This window comes from Stomoxys calcitrans, chromosome 5 (assembly GCF_963082655.1).
Source record: "Stomoxys calcitrans chromosome 5, idStoCalc2.1, whole genome shotgun sequence".
Lineage (NCBI taxonomy): Eukaryota > Metazoa > Arthropoda > Insecta > Diptera > Muscidae > Stomoxys > Stomoxys calcitrans.
In genome coordinates this window covers 81,110,225-81,132,517 of record NC_081556.1, presented here as the reverse complement: position 1 = coordinate 81,132,517, position 22,293 = coordinate 81,110,225, and the positions used below count along the sequence as shown (strand labels likewise).

Sequence of the window (22,293 nt, the reverse complement as noted above, 5' to 3'; positions counted from 1 at the left end):
TTCAGGCATTTACGCATAGATCCACTTTTCTTACAATCTTATAAACGTATTTTGAAGCACCATCGTACTTTTTCAACATTTCTTGGTACTACTCAAATGAAAATAAACCTTTTTTACGGCAAAGTGTTCATGCAATATCGAATGTATGCTGGCGGAAGAAACGCCCAAAGTTGGCTCTATCTTACGGTATGTTCTCTGATACAATCACGGAATTCGACTTTGAGCGAGCATCAGCCACGACTGAATTCATAACATCAGTTTTTCACAATGCTATAGGATGGTGCCATAGCCATAAAAAATTAAAGTTCATCAGTGCGCTCTTGTCGTGATAATCCACGCCGAAAGTTGTGAAAAATGGTCGCACAAAAATGTTCAAGAGTTAATTCCTTTTTTTTTACAAATTAATTTCTTCAAATCCCTATTATAAACAACACAAATGATGGTCGTACGTCAGAGCGTTATCTGTACGATTATGCTAGATAATGTCAAACTGTCCAATCAAATGTCAAACTACACCTTCGGTGTAGCCTAGGCCATAAACTTATACAGCAGCTCTCGTATCTCATAAATTTCGTCAGCATTAGGAGGGGATTTTCGCCAGGATTTGAACCCACGCATTCAGCATTATAGGTGATCATACTAACCTCTGCGTTACGGTGGCCTCCGTACACTTTTCCCTAAATGCTTCATCCAATTTGATTGCAATTTGATACTTGAAATATATTATTGCCTCCACATATCCACGCAAATATCGTTCATAAAGGTCCATATGTTGATCATATCCCCATATAGTCCGATTCTTCTATTTGACTGCTTGAGGGCCAAAAAGGCTGAATTCTTTTCCGAGCATAATGAAATTTGGTACGAAAACTACACATATGCGCTCACACTGAATGCTATCCAGATAGATGAATAAATAGATATAACCGCAATATCAACTGATCCCTTGATGTTAAATACACACCATATCAAATCTCTCCTAATACCTTACATTTGAGCCCCATATTGACGTGGTCGGTAAATATGTCCGATTTAGGTGTGTTTTGGGGAGTGGGGTGGTCCCCCAAACACTTAGCCCTGAAAATATATCAGCATCGTACTCTACTCTCAAACATCATTTATTTGAACCCCATATCGCCATTGGCCTCAAAATTGGATTTCAAATTAATTTTCGAATCTCAAATACCTTTCATTTAAACTCCTTATTGCAAAAGTCAACAAATATCTCCGGTTTGGGGTATGGGGCCTAAAAACTATCAATATCGAGATCCACTCCCTTTAAGACCCAAATTGTCATGGTGAGCAAATGCGTCCTAGGCAGTAGATCCCGAATGATGATATCAGATTCGTGGTCTACTCCCAACATCTTTCATTGGAGCCCCATATATACATAGAGCGGCCGTTCAGCGACTTGACTTTGAAAATATATATCAGATTCGTGTTCTGCTCTAAAATACCTCTTATTACAGCCCCATATTGGGATGGTCAGTTAAAACATCCTATATGGGCGGTGTTATGGGGGTGGGGTGGCCCCATAGACACTTTTCCCGAATATTGATATCAGATTAGTGCTTTACTCCCAAAGACCTTTCATTTGAACGGCCCCCAAACAATTGGTCCCACATTTGGATATCAGATTTGTGTTCTACACTTAAATACCTTTTATTAAAGCCTTATTGGGGGTAGTTTTGGGGAAGGGGTGGACCCCCAGAAACTTGATCCCATATTTAGATATCACATTCGTATTCTACTGGCAAATACCCATATTGCCATGGTCGGTAAATATGTACGATTTAGGGGTGTTTTGGGGGTTGGGGGGTCCCCCTTACACTTGTTCCAACAGCTGGATATCAGATAAGTTTTCTTATCCTAAATACCGTTCATTTGAGTCCCATATTGCTATAATTGGTCTAAATATATATTTGGTAGGTTTAAGGGTGGGGCGGCCACCTATGTAACCCATCCGAAATTTGGATACCAAAATTTTATTTTAAGGTTACTATAAGAGAGCACACAAAATTTCGCTTAAATAGCACCACCCATCACCGAGATCTGGCGTTTCTGAAAATTAGGGTAAGGGGGAGGGTCCGCCCCCCTTCAGATATCAAAAATTTTCACCACGGTATCAATATGCAGCATCAATGAAAATTTCATGGAAATTTGTTTCAGCCGTTTTTGAGTCCGTAAGGAACACACAAACAAACACAAGTTGATTTTTATATATAAGATTCTCTCCTCCTAATAAGTCCGTCATAAATTGAACAGCAACCGTTTTCAGCAACGACAGTTTTTTAGCAAGCTGCCTGCTGTTCTGAAATTGCACACATTTTGCTAAACAACATTTCTAATGTTGTAGTAGCAGATAAATTAATATCAGACAGTTTTTGCTATTATCAACAGACTGTTCTCTTTGAGTATAATTATCTGTTCTAGATGCATTAATATAAATAATTCATATTTATATTTCAAAAAGGTTTTTTGAAATAAATGTTTTTTTTTTTTTAATAATAATATATAATTTGGTTAAAAAACTCTTTTTTTTATGCTTGTACTTATTCTCAAACTTTGCTTACTCGCCACCATCTAATAAACCTTAAAGTAATTGGCAAACAAACAACTTCTGTAAATGGTCAAACCAAGTAACTGCCGGCATCGACTTTTTGCTTTTACCATCAGCCAACAAATAACTATGACGGCAAAAAAAATGCTATTTAAAGAAGGCTGTTTGAATGCCGTATAAGTAGCACTCATCATCAAGTGAGCATTGCTTGTAGTAACGACGTCACCAGCTCTACCATATCGCCACCACTGAATGTAGTCATTACACATTACACCATTTGGCAATGGCAGTGGCAGTACGAAGAAAATGTGTTCGAATGACACACAGAGGCAAGCGGCTACCATGTGCATTAACATGAAAATAAACTCAAATGCTAAAATACGAGATTGTAAACAACAGAGTCAGATACATAAACAATAACAATTAAATAAGAATGATTTCAAACTTATGTTGTTGTAAACAGATCTTTAAAACAACAGAGGCTAAAATGACGCATATCATAGGAAGAATACATTTACCCTAACCATCGTTTTAAAATAGGGGGCGCACCATCACTTTTATAATTTTTACCTTAAATTATTACTATGAGAAGAAATATGTTATTGGATCTTGTAATAGCCTAAATTCAGACCCAAATGCTAGTAGATAGCTACAAAAAATACTGAGGAGGATGTTTTCAAAGGTAAAAATTCAAAGATCGACTTTATATAGCTATATTAAGGTTATAAATCAATTAAACTTAACAAAATTTGTTACTCAGCAAACAAATTGCTAATTGTCTTTTAAAAATTGGAAACAAACATTACTGCTGCGTTGGCAAACAAATGACTGTTGTTTTAACAAACTTTTGGATGCTATTTTAACCACTGTTTATACTGCAAAGTATACTAAAATAATAAACGCATATTACTACTTATCCAACAAACCACATTTGCTAGGACAGCAAACGAATTATTCTGCTATTAGAGACTTGCTGTTTCCTTTTTTAACAAAAACAATTTTTACATAAAAGAGTAGTAGTCTTTTTTAGTAAATTCTTTGTTTCAGCGTTTAACAAATTCAATCAGTGATTTCCTTTTAAGCATAATCGATCAAATATCTCCTCAATTGGTATGCAGCGTCATCTCATATGCGGGCAATGTGATGCTACACCCGGTAAAATAAGTTTACTAATATCAGCAAACACTGTCCGCTGATTCTATACTACAATATTTTTTTCACCTTTGAAGGAAACAGTTTAAAAGCTGTTAACATCTAGTTTTGTCAATTATAGGCGTTCATTTTTTATTTAAAAGCATTAACATGGTTTAAGTAGATATTTGTTTGACGGACAGGCCCAGTTCTCAATTCGAGTGTGTTCTCAGAGGGGAATACGAAGGAAAGAATCCGGAGGTCACTGTGCACATCAGGCTACCTGCACTCACTTACCCGAAAGAGAGAATTGGAAGACGGGTGCTGTGTTTGAGGAGCATGAGAACTCTGGCTTTGAGCATGAGAACTCATGGCTACAAAATGGAATCAGGGACGGGATTGGAGGTCTACTACAAGACACTCGATGTTGGCATATCACTGAGACTGCCGGGCAAATGTGCGGCATTTTAGACAGAAATCTGTGCCAATACAATAGCGGCAATATAATTACGAGAAAATGGTTTGTCACCTTCAAAACTTGAGTGTGTTGAGGACGATGTGCATGGTGGAATCGCTAGGACCATTTGAGGCGCACGGTCAACATTTGCATGAAATAATCATCAAACATAAAATTATATGGTCCATTCGCTTAGTCCAATTTTGGCATACTCTTTCCAATATTTCGGCCGGTATCTCACGAATAAATTATTTAATGTTGTCTTCCAATGTGTCAATTGAAGTGGGCTTTTCTGTATAGACATGAGCTTTAACATAACCCCGCAAAAAATAGTCCCGAACGTGAAATAAAATGTTCGCCAAACTGGCCTCTCAATAAGTCCATTGTTAGGCGTGCCGGCTGGCATGTGGCACCGTCTTGTTGAAACTACATGTCACGCAAGTCAAGCTCTTTCATTTTGGACAAAAAAGTTGGATATCATCTTACGATAGCTCTCACCATTCACAGTGACGTTACGATTCGCATCATTTTTTAAGCAGTACGATCCAATGATGCCACAAGCCCATAAACCGCAACAAACTGTGACTTTTTCTGGATGCATTTGTAGTTCTTGCAATGCTTCTGGCTGATCTTCACTCCGCGATGAACTCTCTTAACAGAGCACGCATTATGATAATAAAATTCAATACTTTGCAAGAGTTGTTAATTTGTAAAACGATTCATGGTTAAATTATAGACCAAACTGTAGATGTTTGACAGTGAAACAAAACCAGTGTTGACAAAAAGATAATAGCTAAAAAACCTTTTATATAGGAGTTTTATCTAAATATGATCAGCATGCCATGACTTCTTGTTTACAGATTAAGGCTACTACAGTTTTAGAAAAATATATCAGATTTAAGATATGTATGACAGCTATATCTAAACTTGAAACAATTTTTCCCAAAATCAAATCCAGTAGTCCTTGGGCCAAAAAATGGTGGCACATCGAATAAATGAGGTCTGTGCGTGGATAGATATACGGACGCAATAAGAAAGTGATTATAAGTTGAGAGTATAAGAAAGCGATTATAAGTAGATCGATCTATGTATCAAGCTCTTCTTCTGCTTAGCATTTTAAAGAAATACTTAAATCTATGATACCTAAAATATTAATGTGTAGGTATTTGACGGGTAGAATCCCATTTTAAGAGTGCATAAAATGCGACAATATACAGCGTCAGGAAAAAAATCAAGAGACATTTTTCAAAACTGATTACATTCTAAGTTTTTAGTAGACATGTATGGTATAAATAGTTTACATTAAGTGCAAACTATTGTACGTATAGAAAATGGAGAAAGTTGGGAACCACAATTTTGAGACAGTCAGTAACTTTATCTACCTTGGCACCGCCGTAACCGAAACGAATGACACTAGTTTTGCGATTAAGCGAAGAATACTACTGGCAAACAGATGATACTTTGGACTAAGTAAGCAGTTTAGAAACAAGGCCACCTTTCGACAGACCAGTTTGCGTTAATGGAGAATATAGGCGACATATGAACCACAAGCTGTACGACGACGATAGCATAGTTACACGCATCAAAATACAACGGCTGCGTTGGCTAGGTCATGTTGTCAGAATGGATGAAGAAGCTCCAGCAAAGAAGACTTTTGAAGCAAACACGGTGGTACACGCAAACCGGGAAGACCAAAAGCCCGATGGAAAGATCAAGTGGTGGGAGATACCTCGAAACTTGGTGCCAGAGATTTTAGAATGAGCGCAGAAGATCGAGGTGCTTGGAAAGTTATTCTACGTTCGACTAGTGGAAATATTCTGTCATAGGCCAATTAAAGTAAAGTAATTGTACGTACATATGACTAAAATGTGTTTTGTTTTATTTATAACTAATATGGCTGAAATTATATCACTATATAATTATATATTACTCCTATAGCTGAATTGCCTACTATAATTGTATATTTTTAAGAGTCAAAAAGTCTACATTCATAACTCTGTAATTTTCCTACTTGAATTGGTGTTTCCATTGACACCACACAAGGCCAAGCATTTTCGCATTTTGTCTACCGCTTCATAAATTTATTTTTGTTTAATGATAATTGGCATAGCAAATAATATTCTCGAATATAGCACTGACAACTAGGATTAGTGGCTTGTCGCCACCAAAAGCCAATAGAAGAAGCGTGAAGATAATTGTTCAAAATAAAACATTGTGCAAATACTTGTCGCAGATTGTAGAAGCTTAGGTCTATGAGGAATCTAAGTGAATATTAATAAGCATGACAAGTTCATTTAACAGTTGCTTGAGGAAACTTAAAGAGGGTGTATTGGAAACCAAAACGGGTTATGGTTAATGGAAAATTTAAAAAAATATATTTTTAAATATACATATGTACTTAATATCTGTTAATGTTTTAAGAGTTAATTTTTATTATTTTGAATGTCGGGACCACTGTGGTGTATAGTTAAAAGGTGCTGTCAAATGGCATGTATTTGTTATAGGACATGCCACCTTTTGTTTACATAAGACTGAAAAGAGCGCACTCTTATCAATATGTATTTAGTAAATATATTGTACTTTTTTATCCACATGTGACTGCATGCATGTCCGTTTTAATCAAAAAAATCGTAGTTGTTCCAACATCCGTTTTTCACATAACCTGCTTCATATGTATCAGACGATGTGTACAACTTTTGCATATGCTAAATTTGACATGTCATATGATAGCACCTTTAGCATATCTGACCCTTTTGTTTTAAATTATTATTAACAACATAATTTAAGTCTGTCGTAATTTGCCGCCTATTTCGGACACAATATTTCAATAATCTGGTTCAATAATCTGGCCGGAAACACAGCATGAAAAATTGTTTCTAATAGTGTAACTTGTTAAACCATTGACATTTGTTTTTGTAGGTAAGTAAATCTGTACAATACGTGCATACGCTTCGCTTGTAACATGACAACAGTTTAATTAGAAAAACAAAACCCCTTCACCAAAAGTGTTTATGTAACTTAATATGTATGTAGATACTACATAATTAGTAAATGAGTGTAATTAGTAGTTAGTTATTGTATTTTCAAACACACACACACACAGCCGCATGCATTTGTTTTAAATCTGTAATTGTTTTTCACAACAATGAACCACCAACTAAGAACTATCAACAAAGCGAAAATTTACACCAACAAAGGAAACTGACAACAAATCAAGAATAACCGAACTCATTTTCTCTCACTTGGTATTGTTTGTAGAGAGCTCAATTTGTGCGGGTGTACAACATATGTTACGCGTACTCACTCCCCATACAAATATCCATATGTGCAACAACAACTGCACTATGACAGATTGCGTATACTTTGGGTAGTTTAAGTGAAGTGGGGATATACCTCCCTATCAAGGGTAAAGATGACAATGACGCGAAGAAACGTGCGTGTTCATTGTGCTTGTACTTCTGGTTGTTGTTGTTGCTGAAGCCTGCGCTTGTTTTCAAGAAACAAAAAAGTTCAGTTGAAAGTATGAACAGGGTGCGCCAGAGAAACTTACTTATTTGAAAAGTCAATAAGAACAAAACTACTTCAGTTATTGTTTAAATACTTTTTTTAATTGAGAATACAATTTGCAATTTTTTTATGCTGTCTTGAAAATGACATCGGGTAAATAGCGACCCTCATTGCGCGTACATGGATTAAGTCGATTTTTGAAATTCGTGTCCACTTTTAGCAGCATATCAATCGATATGTTGGCAATGTACTACGGTCCGTGGTCGATCGACATAAACCAAGGATTTGAAATAACTCCATAAAAAGAAATCGCAAGGACTCAGATCTGAAGAGTGTACAGGCCATTAGAGGTCGCCTCTGAGAGAGATGAGGCGGTCGGAGAAATGTTGTCGCAACAAATTCATGTAGTCTCATTCTCTGTGGGCTGTGACTCCATCTTGCTGAAACCACACGTTTCTAACGTTCATTTCTTCGACGCTTAGAATAAAAAATTCCTCGATCATGTTCATGTAACGAGCTGCATTCAAGGTAACTGCAAGTTCGTTTTCTTCAAAAAAAAAAAAAAAAAATAAGGAACAATTATTCCCATTACCGACATCGCACACCTGACAGTCAATCGTTCACAATGACCGAAGTCCATTTCTGGGTAAGGTGACACTTCCATACTCCCTTAATGAGTTAACCCACGATAGAATCGAATTACGGCCAGGAACGACTCTGTGAGGGATTTCAGATTGGGCGCGCAAGGCACGTCGCGTAGCAACAAGTGAGCAACCGTTAGAAAAGAAGCTCTCGACGGCGAAAGCCCGCAGCTTCCTAGACCAGAGAATGATGGCAACTTACTGGAAAGAGAAATAAACCCGCCCAAGTTACCGCTCGGTAGTTTTTTCAAAGAAGTAGGATTTTCTGGCGCACCCTGTAGTTTAAATATGGCATTTAACATTGTATCCTAAAGTTCGTTTTTTCCGTATTTTTTGTTTCGCTTTCGTAGTATTAAACTCCAAACAATTGACACATGCAAATGTTGTCGGCATATACCAGAGTTGCCACAAGCAAATATTTGTATACCCATCAGGAACAATTTGATTGTAATTTTGTACATTTGTCTAACGCAAGAACTGGAGCCATTGATAAGCATACCGCAAGCGCATAGCTTTATTCCTTAGAAAGTTTGGGTGCTTTCGACAGACAAACGGACGAACATGGCTAAATTAACTTAGAATATCAAGACGATTGAGAGTATAGGAGAGCTGCAATATAAATTTCTGGCCTAATAATGCAGTTTGATTGGCTATGACAGAACACACAAAACTGACCCAATAATGAAACTGCAAATTTTTATCATCAAAAATTATTTTATTGATTTTTAAAATACCCTCCAGCATGATTTATACAGTTTTGCATGCGCTCTAACCAATTGTCGAAGCACTTATTTCACTCTGATTGAGACGCCTCCAAAACATTGATATTGAAAGCTTCAACAGCATTTTTTGGCGACGAAAATCATTGACCACGCATTTTTATCTTCATGTGCTGGAATAAAAATAAAACATTGGGTGGCAAGTCACATTCGCAATAAATTGAAGCGAAATTAATACTGACGCAGCGACATGTCGCATTTATTTTTTATAATGCGTTTTGACGTTTGTTCGAGCGAAACCTCGTAGTCAATACTAGGCTTTAAGAAGGGATTACCAACGCTGATGATGTTCTCGCCTCTACGCTACGGTGGCCCACTGTATGATTTACCCTCATCAAACCTTTTTAAACTTCTCTGTGACTAAAAATTAAATTGTTTAACAGAACGAATGAAGTTTTTTAAAAGTAAACATAAGAATAAGAAAATTAAATAAATTTTCATTTTCTGTCTAGCGTCAAATTTGAATAAACATTGTCGTTGAATTGAAAATAGAAAATAATGCGTACACTCATGCGTGTGTTCATTCGTTGCTGTCTCAACAACAACTGAATCCAAAATAATTATAATATACATATGGGAATTGAGCATCAACGCTAGCGTAAAGAAAATTTTAGCTTTGTGCGACCCTGGGGTAGATCTACGATTTGCAACCTGTGACGATCTCATAAACGTATTTGGAAACATCGCTATCGTATTTTTTTAAGTATCTCTTCGCACTAATCGACATAAGCATTTGTTTGAGCGATTGTCAAATTTTGCTTAATCCAACTAAAACAAACTTTTTTTACGGCAAGGTGTGTATCCAAGGTGTGTGTCCAATATCGATTGTATGCTTGTGGAAGAAATGTCCAATGATGTCTCTATCTAACGGTATGTCACATGACGAACTTGCATTCTAAGTTCACGCACAGCATCAATGTTCTCTAGTACAGCGGACGTTTCTGGACGACCTTGACGGATTGTGTGTGCAAGATTTAAGTTCATCTTGTCACTCTTGTCCTGATGATCCATGCCTAAAAATTTGATAAACAGTCGAATGAAAATATTTAAGTCACTGGAACACAAACAATACAAATGATTGTTCTGAGTACGATTATGCTAGAAAACGTCAAACTTTCCAATGGAAAGATTGCAGATTGCACCTGGGAACACGTGGTGTTGCCTAGGCCAGAAACTTATATAACAACCCTCGTATATATAAATTATTGGGTTTCAGACCAATATAACGAAGTGCTACAAACGAAATGACGAAATCAGTATACCGCCGTCATGTGGTGTAGGGTAAAAAAATATTATCACACAAAAAATGTGAGCTGTGTGAAGTGTTGGAATTAGCAAAACTTCACACAGCTCACTTCTTCTTCTTCTCCGTATTGTGGTAAACTTTTTTAATTCAATGTATGAAGTTTTAGTTATAAAAGTTTTAGTTAGTCATTTTCTACGTATAAAATTGCTCAAATAGAAACTTTTTTAAAAACGGCAACTCTGGCTTACATTTGTTATTATTTTCAACATTCTTGGGTTTTGTTTACGTCAAAGATAAAGAAAGAGGAAGACAAGCAAAAGGAGTAATTTGAAACAACAAAAATAAGAAACAAAGGGATAGAAAGAACAAAGACTAAAGTCACACATTAGTCGCGTGATGTGTGTCATTTTGTTTTACTTCGTTCCCCGCCCTAACTTTAACTAAAAATTCAATGAGAAACATGCAATGACATGTTCCAAACAGATGAAAGTTTAAAAGTCGCTTGGTTGAGTTAGTGTTTTTGTTGGCAAATTTAATAACGTGTCTCTCAGATAAATGAGAAAACAAGTGTCAATGAGAACATTTTTTATTAGCTTATTAATTTCTTATATGGGCCAATCAGAAATTACTTTTTCCATGCAATTGCAAATAGAAACAGAAATAAAATTCAAACAAGAAATGCTGTGTGAAATTTGAGGAGATTTCAAACAAGTTGTTATTTAACAAAGTTGCAACTTTCGAATTTAAATCCATTTGGGCTGATTTGGAAACAGAAAAGACGACAGGTAATTAATTCACTTTCTCACTCTTTAACCCTAGAAAGATTTTAATGGTAATAATGATAGGTATTTTGGCAGTCGAATCTTTACATTCCAATTGATTTTTATTTTCAAAATTTTCGTATAATGCAATTGATGAACCTGCAACTTGTTTTTACATTTTAATTTATTGTTATTGCATTTTAGAGTTCAATATTCGAAGGGAGTTTTTTGTACAGACACATATTATTTAGCGATAATGTTGATTAAGGTGACAGGCTTTGCAGGTATTTCGTTTACTTAAGATGTTTTAAATTTCACTAATTGCAATTTGAATATTAGAATAAAGACGTTTTGCTCTGCCTCACTCTTTCGTTCTCTGGTTTCAAAGAGGAGTCATCAATCAGTTTCAATTGTTTATTGTGATTTTAATTTTTCTGTATTGTAATTCAGTTAAATTCGTTTAAACAGACACGAAATCAAAGATCAAATATAAATGCAAGATTCTGGTACACATATGTACGAGGGTGGTTCGAATATTGGGGAACTTTTTTCTTTATTTTAATCACAAACTTCGTCTAACAACATTTTCCATAAAATTTGTTACCAAATAATAAAAATCTGCTAAATCCAGCAGCTAAGGTGTTTTTTTTAGAATACAAATCTAGTTAATCAGGCAAAACAAAGAATTAAAAAATGTCTTAACAGTAATAACAAAATACTTCTCGGCCAAAAAATTGCTATGGAAAGGTTTATTTGTATTTTTTGTTCCAAAGCACAATGAATTCACACAACAGTTACAGTAGCTGTGCAACAGCACTATTAATAAAAAGGGATCACTGTTGTGAATTCATAAACAAAGCTCAGCATGATGTCTGATGTGGTGTGTTAAACGAGAGGTTTTATTAGGATTAAATGCCTTCAAGGAATTCATGTTTTATGGATTAGTTTTTGATAATGGTGTGAATAGCAGAGACCCCTACAAACAAAGTCATTTGTTATGATTTATTTTTTATCAGCCACAGATAAAAAAGCCAACCTTGATTAGTGAAATATGACCTTTGATGTTGTTTTTATTTATGCACCCAGTCGTTTATTGTACACGTTTGTGTGACTCTGCACTGAGGTTTGTTGTTTTAGAACCCAAATTAGTATTGATATCGAAAGCTGCTTCCAAGAGCAACTGAAAGCGTGTGAAGTTCGGCTAGGCTGATTGACCTTGGATTATTGATAGGAGTCCTGACTGGCCACTGCGATGTCATGTCGCTGACATCGCGATGGGCTCGAACACGAGAAGGATTTCGGCAGGGTCTGTGGAGATGAAGAGGAGTTGGAAACGGTCGAGCATCTGCTGTGCCAATGCTCTGTGATGGCAGGGAGAAGGAATAGAATTATGGGTGAACACCTATTTACTTCACTTAGCTCTCCGCAATCTTTCGACCCCCGAGTCATTTGGACTTCTGTAAGGAGCTGTGGCTGTCAGAGAGACTTTCGGTTTTTACGCCGACTTATCCTTTATCTCTCTCTCTCTCTCTCTCTCTTCCAAAATTTTCCCTCCCCTACTTTCATCATTCTCTCTCATATTTCATTTCTTTCTAGGACTATCACAATGGTCTCCGAGTGAAGCGATAGGCAACTGCGGGCGCCAGTCGGGTGTCCTTTAACCTAACCTGATTGGTTTACTATCTTTAATTTGTTAATTTATGTAGGAATTCAATTATGAAAAAAATTTATTTAAATTTGTATTTGAAAAACAAAACAAAAAACATTGAAATATTTTGTATTATATTTGTAAGAGAGTTGCCTCATATCAACGTTTAGTTCCATTGTAATTTTAAATGCGGTTTAAAATTACAAAATTGGGCAAACAAATAAAATTCAGCCGATGTCGGGAGCGTCTGCCCGATAAGACTGTTACGATAAATCGAGACTGATTAGAAGTTGCATGAAGTTTTTTCGAACTCTTATGGCTTTCAGGCTCTGCTGTATAACCAGATCATCAAGAAGAGGCGGGGAAGGAGGCGGTAGACGAGCTGGTCAGTAATAGATTGCTGCTAAGCCCAGATCGTCCTACGTTCTGCTGATAAGCGCTGATCGTCCCACGTCCTGCTGATAAGCGCAGATCGTCCTATGGAATTATTGAGCCCTTCCCTGCACAGACTTCTTTGTGACCGAGTAAATCATTTATGTTGGGTCTAAAGAAGCCTGACTTCTGGGTCCCATATGATTCTTGCAACGTCAGGTCTTTGACGTCGTGATGGACACAGGGTGGGGTAGACTTCTGCATTGACCCGAGCTCCACTTCTGATAATAAAGTAAACTGGGGTCAATCGTACACATTTTGCGTCACTGCCTCCTAATTGCAAAAAAAAATCAGAATAATTGGTGAACACCATTATTCGTACCAAGATTCGCCTCAATCTCTTGTCCTCTTGCCTTTCTGGAGTTCTGTAGAGGCCTGCTTTGTTTGGCTGGACCATATCCTCACAGCTGAGAGTTTCTACCCGGTCAGATTAATTCACTTCTTTTTGTCTTGTGCGTTGGTTTTTGTTTTTCTGTCCTCTCTGCCATCATATACCTTACGTGGGTCAATATCTTTTAGCTTCTCTCCGTCGTCTTTTTCTGTTCCGCCTTCTTCTAGGGCGAATACAATGAACCTAAAGTCTCCGAAAGAAGAAGATAGCAACCTAAAATAACATAAGTGCACCAAATCAAAGTGTTTGAGATTAAACTTACATCGGACAGCACTCATTGATCTGTGAGAAGTTTGACCTTGATCCTTAATGGAATGCAAATTTGCATACGTGTGAGTGTTACGACGAATAGATTATAAATATGCCAAAAATATATGAAGTGGACCAGGGAAACAATTTTTCTCAAACAAAATATTAAAAAAAGTAGATAAGTAATAAATACCAGTGGAAAAAGTTATAAAAGAATTAGGAATTGTCCTTAAAAACTGTACAAAAAAGTTTGCACGATGGCGTCATTAATGAGTATTTCAACGCTGCATATTCGGTCACATTAAACTTGACCATGTTTTTGAAATGCTATTGAAAAAATTTAAAGCGCCCTCCAGGGCGCTTGGATTACCAATGCAGAGGTCGTGGGTTCGATTACCGCCAGAATCCTTGGTCTGTCGCTACTGTGGTATCACAATGGACTTAAAATTGTCTAAGTGAGTCTCTAAAGGCCTCACTTGGCCAATCGCAAATTTGGTCATCAGTATTAGGAAACAGGGCAAACTTCTCACGTATCAATGGGTGCTTTCTCATTCAAGTTTAAGCTCAATGTTAAGTGACTTCCTTTTTATAGTCGAGACCCAACGGCGAGGCGCAGTTCAACACATCTTTGGGGAGAAGTTTTTACATAGCTACCACGGCCGAACATTTTTTTATGATGTACTAGCCAGACGTTGTGACGTTCAGCGTCACAGGTGGATGCCAACCTCTGCGCTACGGTGCCATCTATTGGATGACGTGTATAAAAAATTCGTCAATAACGTCAATTCATTCGTAAACCTTGAAATGTTAATTGAAGGCCACCATTCTTCTACTTCAAATTGTACACAAATAATTTTTTATAGACCTAGGACGGTTGGCAATGCAAAGTCGGCCAGTTTTATCCATAGCTCTCCTACAAACCGATTTCTTAAGTCCCAAGGGCCAAATAAATGACAGCTCAGACGACTTATTGTAAAACATTCAGTCTAATCGAACCAAAAAAAACCAAAGTCTTATCGCATACGTCTTTGTATTCTTATAAATTTACTAACTTACGTATGTATGTATATTTACATATTTAAGTCCTTTGTTTATGAAATAAACCATTGAATTGTGTATATATGAACGTTTAAGTAGAGCACTCTTGCAGGTTTGTCTTTTCAGAAACCGCCGTATAACGATTAGCATATAAAATTTTAGCATTTAAAACCTATTTAAGTTAATAAATGCTTAGCTTGGCATTTTCTACAGACAATCTTTGGACAAAGCGAACTAAACCAACAAAAACAGCAATCATAAACAAGAAGTGAATTCAAGCAGCGGACAATTGTGAAATATTTTCAAAAATTTAACTTCCATTAAAACTGCATGACAATCAGCAATAACTGCAAATTATCTGTGCCACTCGGCAGTTGTTACTCTAATAATGATGGAAATAAAACCACCCGGTAAATTGGGAGCATTGGTCAGTCATCTGCTTGGCTGGCCCCATACATGGAAATACTAAACAAATAGCCAGATTATTGCCATAACAGATTGCAATTATTTTTCTATTAAAGTGTCGCCATTGTGTCTTTGCCTTCTCCAAGGGACAGACTTTAGCGTTGAGTGAGTGCATCTAAGTAAGTGTTTCTTTGTTCCATGAAATACTTTCGTTTGTTTTCTTTCTTCTTTCTGTTTTGTATGTCTTCCAGACCGCGTGATTCACTTTCTAGTTGCACTTTGTGTTTTTGTTGTACATTTCCATTTCTTCTCTCTGAACTCTAGCTGTCGTCTTGTTCTGCTGTTGGTTTTCACTTTTTTCCCAAAAAAAAAAAGAAACAAAATGAATTGGAATGGGAAATGGAAATGGTTGAGTAGTTTTGCTGTAAATGACCAACGCCATAAGGCCAAATCCTTGAAACTAAAGTTCGTATTTTCCTTGATTCTGTCATTAACTGTCTTATTTATTTGATTTATTCACAAACCGACCTATTAACCTTCCACTTTGAAGTGATATAATAGTTGATGATATCAATAAATTGAATGGTGAAAGCTAAAATAGAATTGCAAGGAGTTGTTGATATTATCTGCTTTTTAGATATTACTCCATGTCAAATGTTCAGTAGGAAGTATCTGTGTACATTTTAGCAAAGCGATCAAAAATAGATACGCATCATTATATTAGGTATAACAGATTGATATTTCTAGGAAACGGAATGACTAGGCTAGTATAGGGGGGGTGAAGTGGTTATAAAAATGAAAGATTGACATTAAAAGGTACTACATTTTGGTGAGCCCGGCACTGGATAACTATGAACACCACACAGGTTGGAACCTTGAGCTACGTTCTATGTGGTGTCATCATCATCGTGATAAGCTCAGCTGAGAGCTACAGGGCACAGTTAGGGATAGTGTGGTAATTTGTTGTTGTTGTAGGAGTGTGTTGTACACTGAGGAGGCAGCCCTTGCCGATAAAAGTTTTCATCGGGTCAATCCAGAACATACAACCGGCTGCTATGGGATTGAGAGCTTTGATTTTGAAACTCTTAGTAGCTGAACATCAGCGGTATCGAGTAGAGAGTGCCAGTGAGGGGCGGGGCGGCACCGGTTCTTGCTTAAGTACTGTAGGCGGCTTTAAATTAACAACGATCACCATGTTGTCGCGGACGTCGGTCGTATGGACCTACAGAAGCTTGACATGCATGCTTTACATGCAAATATGTGGGTACCGCAACAACTGAAACATTTTGTAAAGAAGATTCCTAAAGATTCCCTTACTCCACAAAAGCAAGCCTATAGCAAGTGGACAAAAGCAAGACTATAGCGAGGCGTTGATCCGTTTAAGACGAACATTTTTCCTTTCACCAGGAGATACAAGTTACACACTGTGGCAACTGTCTCCTTGGGAGGAGAGAATATTCCTTTTACTGAGGGTGCATAATACCTGGGTATTTTGCTTGAAAGGAAATTGAACTTCAAATCTAACATTTTGAAAAGCGCGAAAAAGACAACTTTTGCCATTAGGAGAGCCAATGGCAAAACTTGGGGGTTTAAACCGCGTGTCTTGGGAATAGTTTAAAAGCGTAAGTACGGTGGTTGAGAGACCACCGTAGCGCAGAGGTTGGCATTTCCGCTTATGACGCTACCGCCTTGGTGCGAATCCTGGCGAGAATATCCAAAAAGTTATCATATTTGGTAATCGCCTCTAAATGCAGGCGACATTTGTGAGGTACTAGGCAATGTAAAAACTTCTCTTCTAAGAGGTGTCGCACAGCGGCCCGCCATTCGGACTATGCTATAAAAAGGAGCTTAAACTTCAATCGGACAGCACTCATCGATATCTGAGAAGCTTGCCGCTGTACCTTATTAGAATGTTCAGCAACTGTTGCCTGTTTGCCATTGCCAAAAGTTGGAGACTTAAACCGCGTCTCATTCCCCGGCTGTATACTGCTTTTCAATACTCAGCCGAATTCAAAAGATGACACATTTGTACATCACAGCCGCTTTGAGAACGCCACCAGCTGTTGAGCTCAATTTAATGCTACATCTGTACATTGTTGCTAGACAAATTGCTGCGACCACTGCTGTGAGGCTAAGGGAGCTTTCTCTTTGGTCATGCGACACCGTTTAATCGTTATACATAGCCCGATGTTCCAGGCTGTGTGAAATACAGATTTTCCGTGTCGCTATATGATCATAAGTGCTGTAACTGATAAAACCGATAGAAACTACAACATCACTGGTAATAGATGATACAAAAATTTCTTTATGGATGGCTTCACATTAGAAGATTATGTGAGTTTTAGGGTGTACCCTATCACTGTAGTATTAACCAATAGTAGATTTTTGCAAATTTTTTTGAAACTCAACGATATGGCTCAACTATAATAGAAGATTGTTTCGGTTGCCGGGCCACAGAGATATACCAGGTAATTGCAATACAGATGAGCTTGACGGTCTAGTAGCCCCCTTACACATTCTACAGGAATTGGAATCTGTAGATATGTCTCTGGCGACATGTAAGCTAGTTCTTCGAGATAATGCACGATGGTCAAGGAACGACACAATTTTGAGTTTTTTAATGATCCACGATTATATGGTACAATCTAAACCTAAAGAGGTCCAACACTTTGCCCTCGGTGAGTAGAACAGTCTCACTCACTGTCTCCATCGTAAAAGGTCACTGTCTGATTGGACAACATGCTGGTAGACTTAAGTTTGCAGCTGTGTATATGGGTCGCAGTGGCAACCAGAAGATGTGCCACATTAGGTTACTATTTCTACTATTATATATATATATACTATTTCTTTGAAGACTTGACGGAATTGACCAAAACTTGGAAAATTCGCAAGTTTGTCGGTAGAAACTAGGTATTGTGGATAACCAACGGGCGGATGTGTATGAAAGGAGGATATCCTCTACGGCAGGCAAACCTGTGGCTGGTCTTGCACACTTGTCTTTTGTCGAACTACTGAACATAGTAGAGGAGATAGATGGCCAGTGCGCAGGAGGTGGGGAGAGGGAAGTCTGTGGATGAATGTCGGATTGTCAAAACACTTTAGGCAACTGTTGATCAGAAGAGGGCGAGGAAATTTCTGCCTCTTGATCATAATCAATGAGTACGATGACAGAAGCCATAATCGGTAGTCGGTGGGCCGCGAAGTCGCCCACTTTTCCACCGGAAGGGGACGATCGAACAACTTCTATGCTCGTGTCCGGGATTACAGGAACGAATGCTTTCCATCCTACTGAGGTGGTTCTCCTCCGATATCGGCAAACTTGCATATGTATCCAACACATTGTCGTGCATGCACAGAGGCGAAGTGATAATGATTGATAATAGGCGAATGAATACTTCAATGAGCATAAGCCGTCACTCCGGGGAAGTACTCGCGTGGTGGCTTGAGGGATATGCGTTTGCTTCCTATTCTATTCGTATACTTTTTATGTTTTTTCTTCTATATTTTCTTGATTGTTGCAAATTAACGAAAGTCCTTCCGTCCGTCAGGATCGCCTGTAAAAATTCAAATTCACCGCATACGTGATCGGAAACGCTTTCGTATCGAATTAAAATTAATCTCGTATTTAATGGATGTTATAACTCTTTCATACACAATTTAATATCTTTTTTTTATAAATCATGATCGATTTAAAAATTTGCGTTCTTTAATATCAAAAACTCCCTTTCAATAGAGAAATACTTAATTCACAATAGAGAGATTTCGAACGGTTTTACTCGTTCACGTATGCAGTAATTCAGGCCAAGATTTTGAGCTGAATTTGGAAGAAATTCTTATTTTGAAATATTCAGGTTATGTTCTTGGAAAAAGCGAACCATATCAATGGCATTTATAACCCCATTTTGGTAAAATTTGATACAGTGAGTTGATTTAGACTCCTTGAGATTCGTATTGAATATGATTTCTGTTCATACAATACACACCAATAGCCCAATTTGATGTCCTGAGCTCACAAAGGGCTCATTTAAACCCCCCAGCCAACTTTTTAAGAAATTTGTAGCAGACTGCTCAGCAGTTACATATATCCAATATTTGAATATAACTGCCGTATAGACCTATGACTACAATAACAACAGATATGGGGATGGTTATACATCTGTATATAGTCCGACCTCATACATAAACGTTTTGAAATCTTAAAACAACGTCTGCAAGTATGTATGTGATAGGTATTTGTACGAAATTTTAATATACACCTACCAAAACTTCGTCTTTAAGAAATGAATTTCGGCCCATTGATTTCTATTCTAGACTATAATGTTGCGATCGGTATACCTGAAGATTTTGTTGCTTTTTTAATTTCTCATCAACTTTAGATTAAGAAAATAATTTGACTAAGAAGCCCCATAAAGCCTCGCCGCTTTCCAATGCCAAAAAAAGTTATAAGGAAACCTGTAAAACAGTTTTTACTTATCAACCATATCGAAATGAAGAAGACAGGGAAGAGGTAATGGCATTTCATAAACAATTTCCGAATATCACTTAAGGCAACAAATAATTTCCTTAGCCACCACAAGGAGGGTTAATACTTTCATTAGTTGACTTAGTTTGGTGAAGGATATGAATGCTAATAACTCATATTTAATGAAAAGTCAAATGAGTGGGTTGGGTAATGGATTTTCCGTCGAAACAATTTGTGATTGTATTAAATGCTCGTGTATTTGATGACCCTTGCTCCGACACAACAATATCACATTGCAAAATTACGCTATAACATTTCGTCACTTACCGTGGTTGTCATATGCTGAGCAATTCGGTTTAAGAATTTCCGAAAAGATGAACGTCTAAAGACACGATTTGTGTTGTTGGCCCCCACCATGGCTGGCGAAGAGTTTTGCAAATTTGTACTGCCACCATTCAACGTGCTTGATTTCACTTTTAGCTGTTTCTTTGTGCCATTCGAGGTGGTGGCGTCATCACCCGGTGTATGATGTGTGCCAGCCGCACCACCACTGCCGCCTTCTCCGCCCCCTCTCTCAATGCTGTTGAGGGATACAAAACTACCAGACCTTTCACGGTTGCCGCCAACACACGACGATAAGGTATATGATTTGCCTATGGAGAGAACTCCACCGCCACCGCTACCTCCACCAGAGTCTTGAGCTCTTCCGGTCTTGCGTTCAGCGAGGTTATCGGCCGTGTTTGTCTTTAGTTTGTGAGACCAGCGAAAAGGATTTCGTGGCATAGAAAATGCACGCCTAACTTTCTTGACTGTTGTGGAAGCCTGCTGCTGTTGGGCTGCAGCGGGAATAATAATTATTTGCGGAGGTGGTGAGGCCTTCGGCAATAATTTGACATTTTGCTCTGTTAATTCACTGATTTTGCCATCATCGCCCATTGGAGGCGGCGGCGATGACGACGTGTTGGTGTTAGTGGTGGTGTTATTGTCTTTGCCTGAAATAGTGTGGGTGGCTACCGCCGCTCTGTTGACTGAATCTTCTGCAGGCACCGTCATTTTAACAGGGTCAATACTGGTTTTTGCTCTACACGATGATGTTGATGTTGCTGATGATGATGATGATGTTGACGGAGGAGCTGGGGTTTCCGCTTTAGTCGCTTTTATGGTGACCATATTTACACTTTAAAACTATAGCAACAATTATCGCACAATTTTTGCATAAATAAAAATATTGGCAAATTCGTAAATTTCTCTTTTCTTTGATACAACAACACAAACACAGAGTCGCTCAATACTCCCAGGCGAACGAGCGAGCAAGGAGACACCACACACAAAATTCTAATATTCTTCTTCTTCCGGATTTCACACCTCTCTTTTTTTCCAATTTACACTATTATTACACTTGCTTATATTATTATTATTTTTTTATATTAATATACGAGACTATCCGTCTATCCGTCCGTCGTTCGTTTTTTTGTTTTTTTTACAGCACGGCACGCATTAGGGATCTGAGAGTCAACTTTCGACTAATCGATTAAACGAATTTTTTAATTGTATGAAAAATCGAAAAGTCGAAGTCGACTTTTATTGACTAAAAAAGTCTATAAATCGAGAAAAATCGAAAAGTCGAAAAAAAATCGAAAAATTCGAAAAAAAATCGAAAAAGTCTAAATGGATCTAGTTTCAAGTCGAATTTTGCTGACGACTGCTTCGACTTTTTTTTAGCTATGTTTGCAATAGTTACAAAAGTAATCTTAACAAATAAAAAAGCACAGAAAATAAATCGAAATGGATCGGGATAATAAAAAATTCAAACGAAAGATACTTGAGTAGAACACATGTCTATTCCAGGCGAGTCGCCCCACCCCAAAATTATGCCTCAAATGGACATATGCATCGAACGGGATAATATGGTTATATGAAAATTAAGTCCCATGTATGCCAAACGGGACAAAATGGGATTCTAATGGAAGGTATTTAAGAGTTAAATACAAATATGAATTATTTTCAAATTTCGGGTGAATTGATAAAACAACCGTAAACAGCTGAGTACAATTTTTTCTCGCGAAGTGCACTATCGGTCAACGAGTTTTCGTTGTGTGAGTGTATTATAGTTAAGAACCATAGAACACACAAACAACACAGTTCCGATTGGAAAATATCAACCGATATTCAGAAAAAATATCGATAGTGACGTCTATATTTTGCCAGCTCTATTATGTGTACTTGTGACGTATACACTCATTTTTTTTACCAATGCTATTACAATCCCATGGCAGCCGGTTAAACGTACCGAGGGCTGCCGCATCAGTGTATAACACAATGCTACAACAACAACAATCACAAAGCAGCATGATGTGCCATGTAAAGTCCACATAAACTCAAATTTGGACTAGTCGCTTATTCGGTTTTTTTGTGTGACAAAATCGAAGTCATCTTTTTGCAGCTAAAACAATCGAAAAATCGATTGTAATGTTGAGTCATCTATTGGGCGTTGATAGAATCAGGGATGAGAGTCTTTGGTACTTTTTCTACTTGTGCTGATACCTTTTCACCACGAAGCATTTAGTACTTTGCAATCAAAAGTTC

The 22,293-nt window shown here is 37.5% G+C and overlaps 1 protein-coding gene across 2 annotated transcripts in view; it reads right to left on the bottom strand.

Annotated features, from left to right (window-relative positions):
* Window positions 1–21,213, bottom strand: part of LOC106083738 (ubiquitin carboxyl-terminal hydrolase 31) — a 111,626-nt gene extending 90,413 nt beyond the window's left edge. For both annotated transcript variants that reach the window (XM_013246963.2, XM_013246964.2), the window contains exon 1: window positions 20,035–21,213. In XM_013246963.2, coding sequence (XP_013102417.2) covers window positions 20,035–20,877 — 843 coding nt within the window. In that variant the 5' untranslated portion in view covers window positions 20,878–21,213. The remainder of the gene's footprint in view (window positions 1–20,034) is intronic.
* Window positions 21,214–22,293: the final 1,080 nt, after the last annotated feature.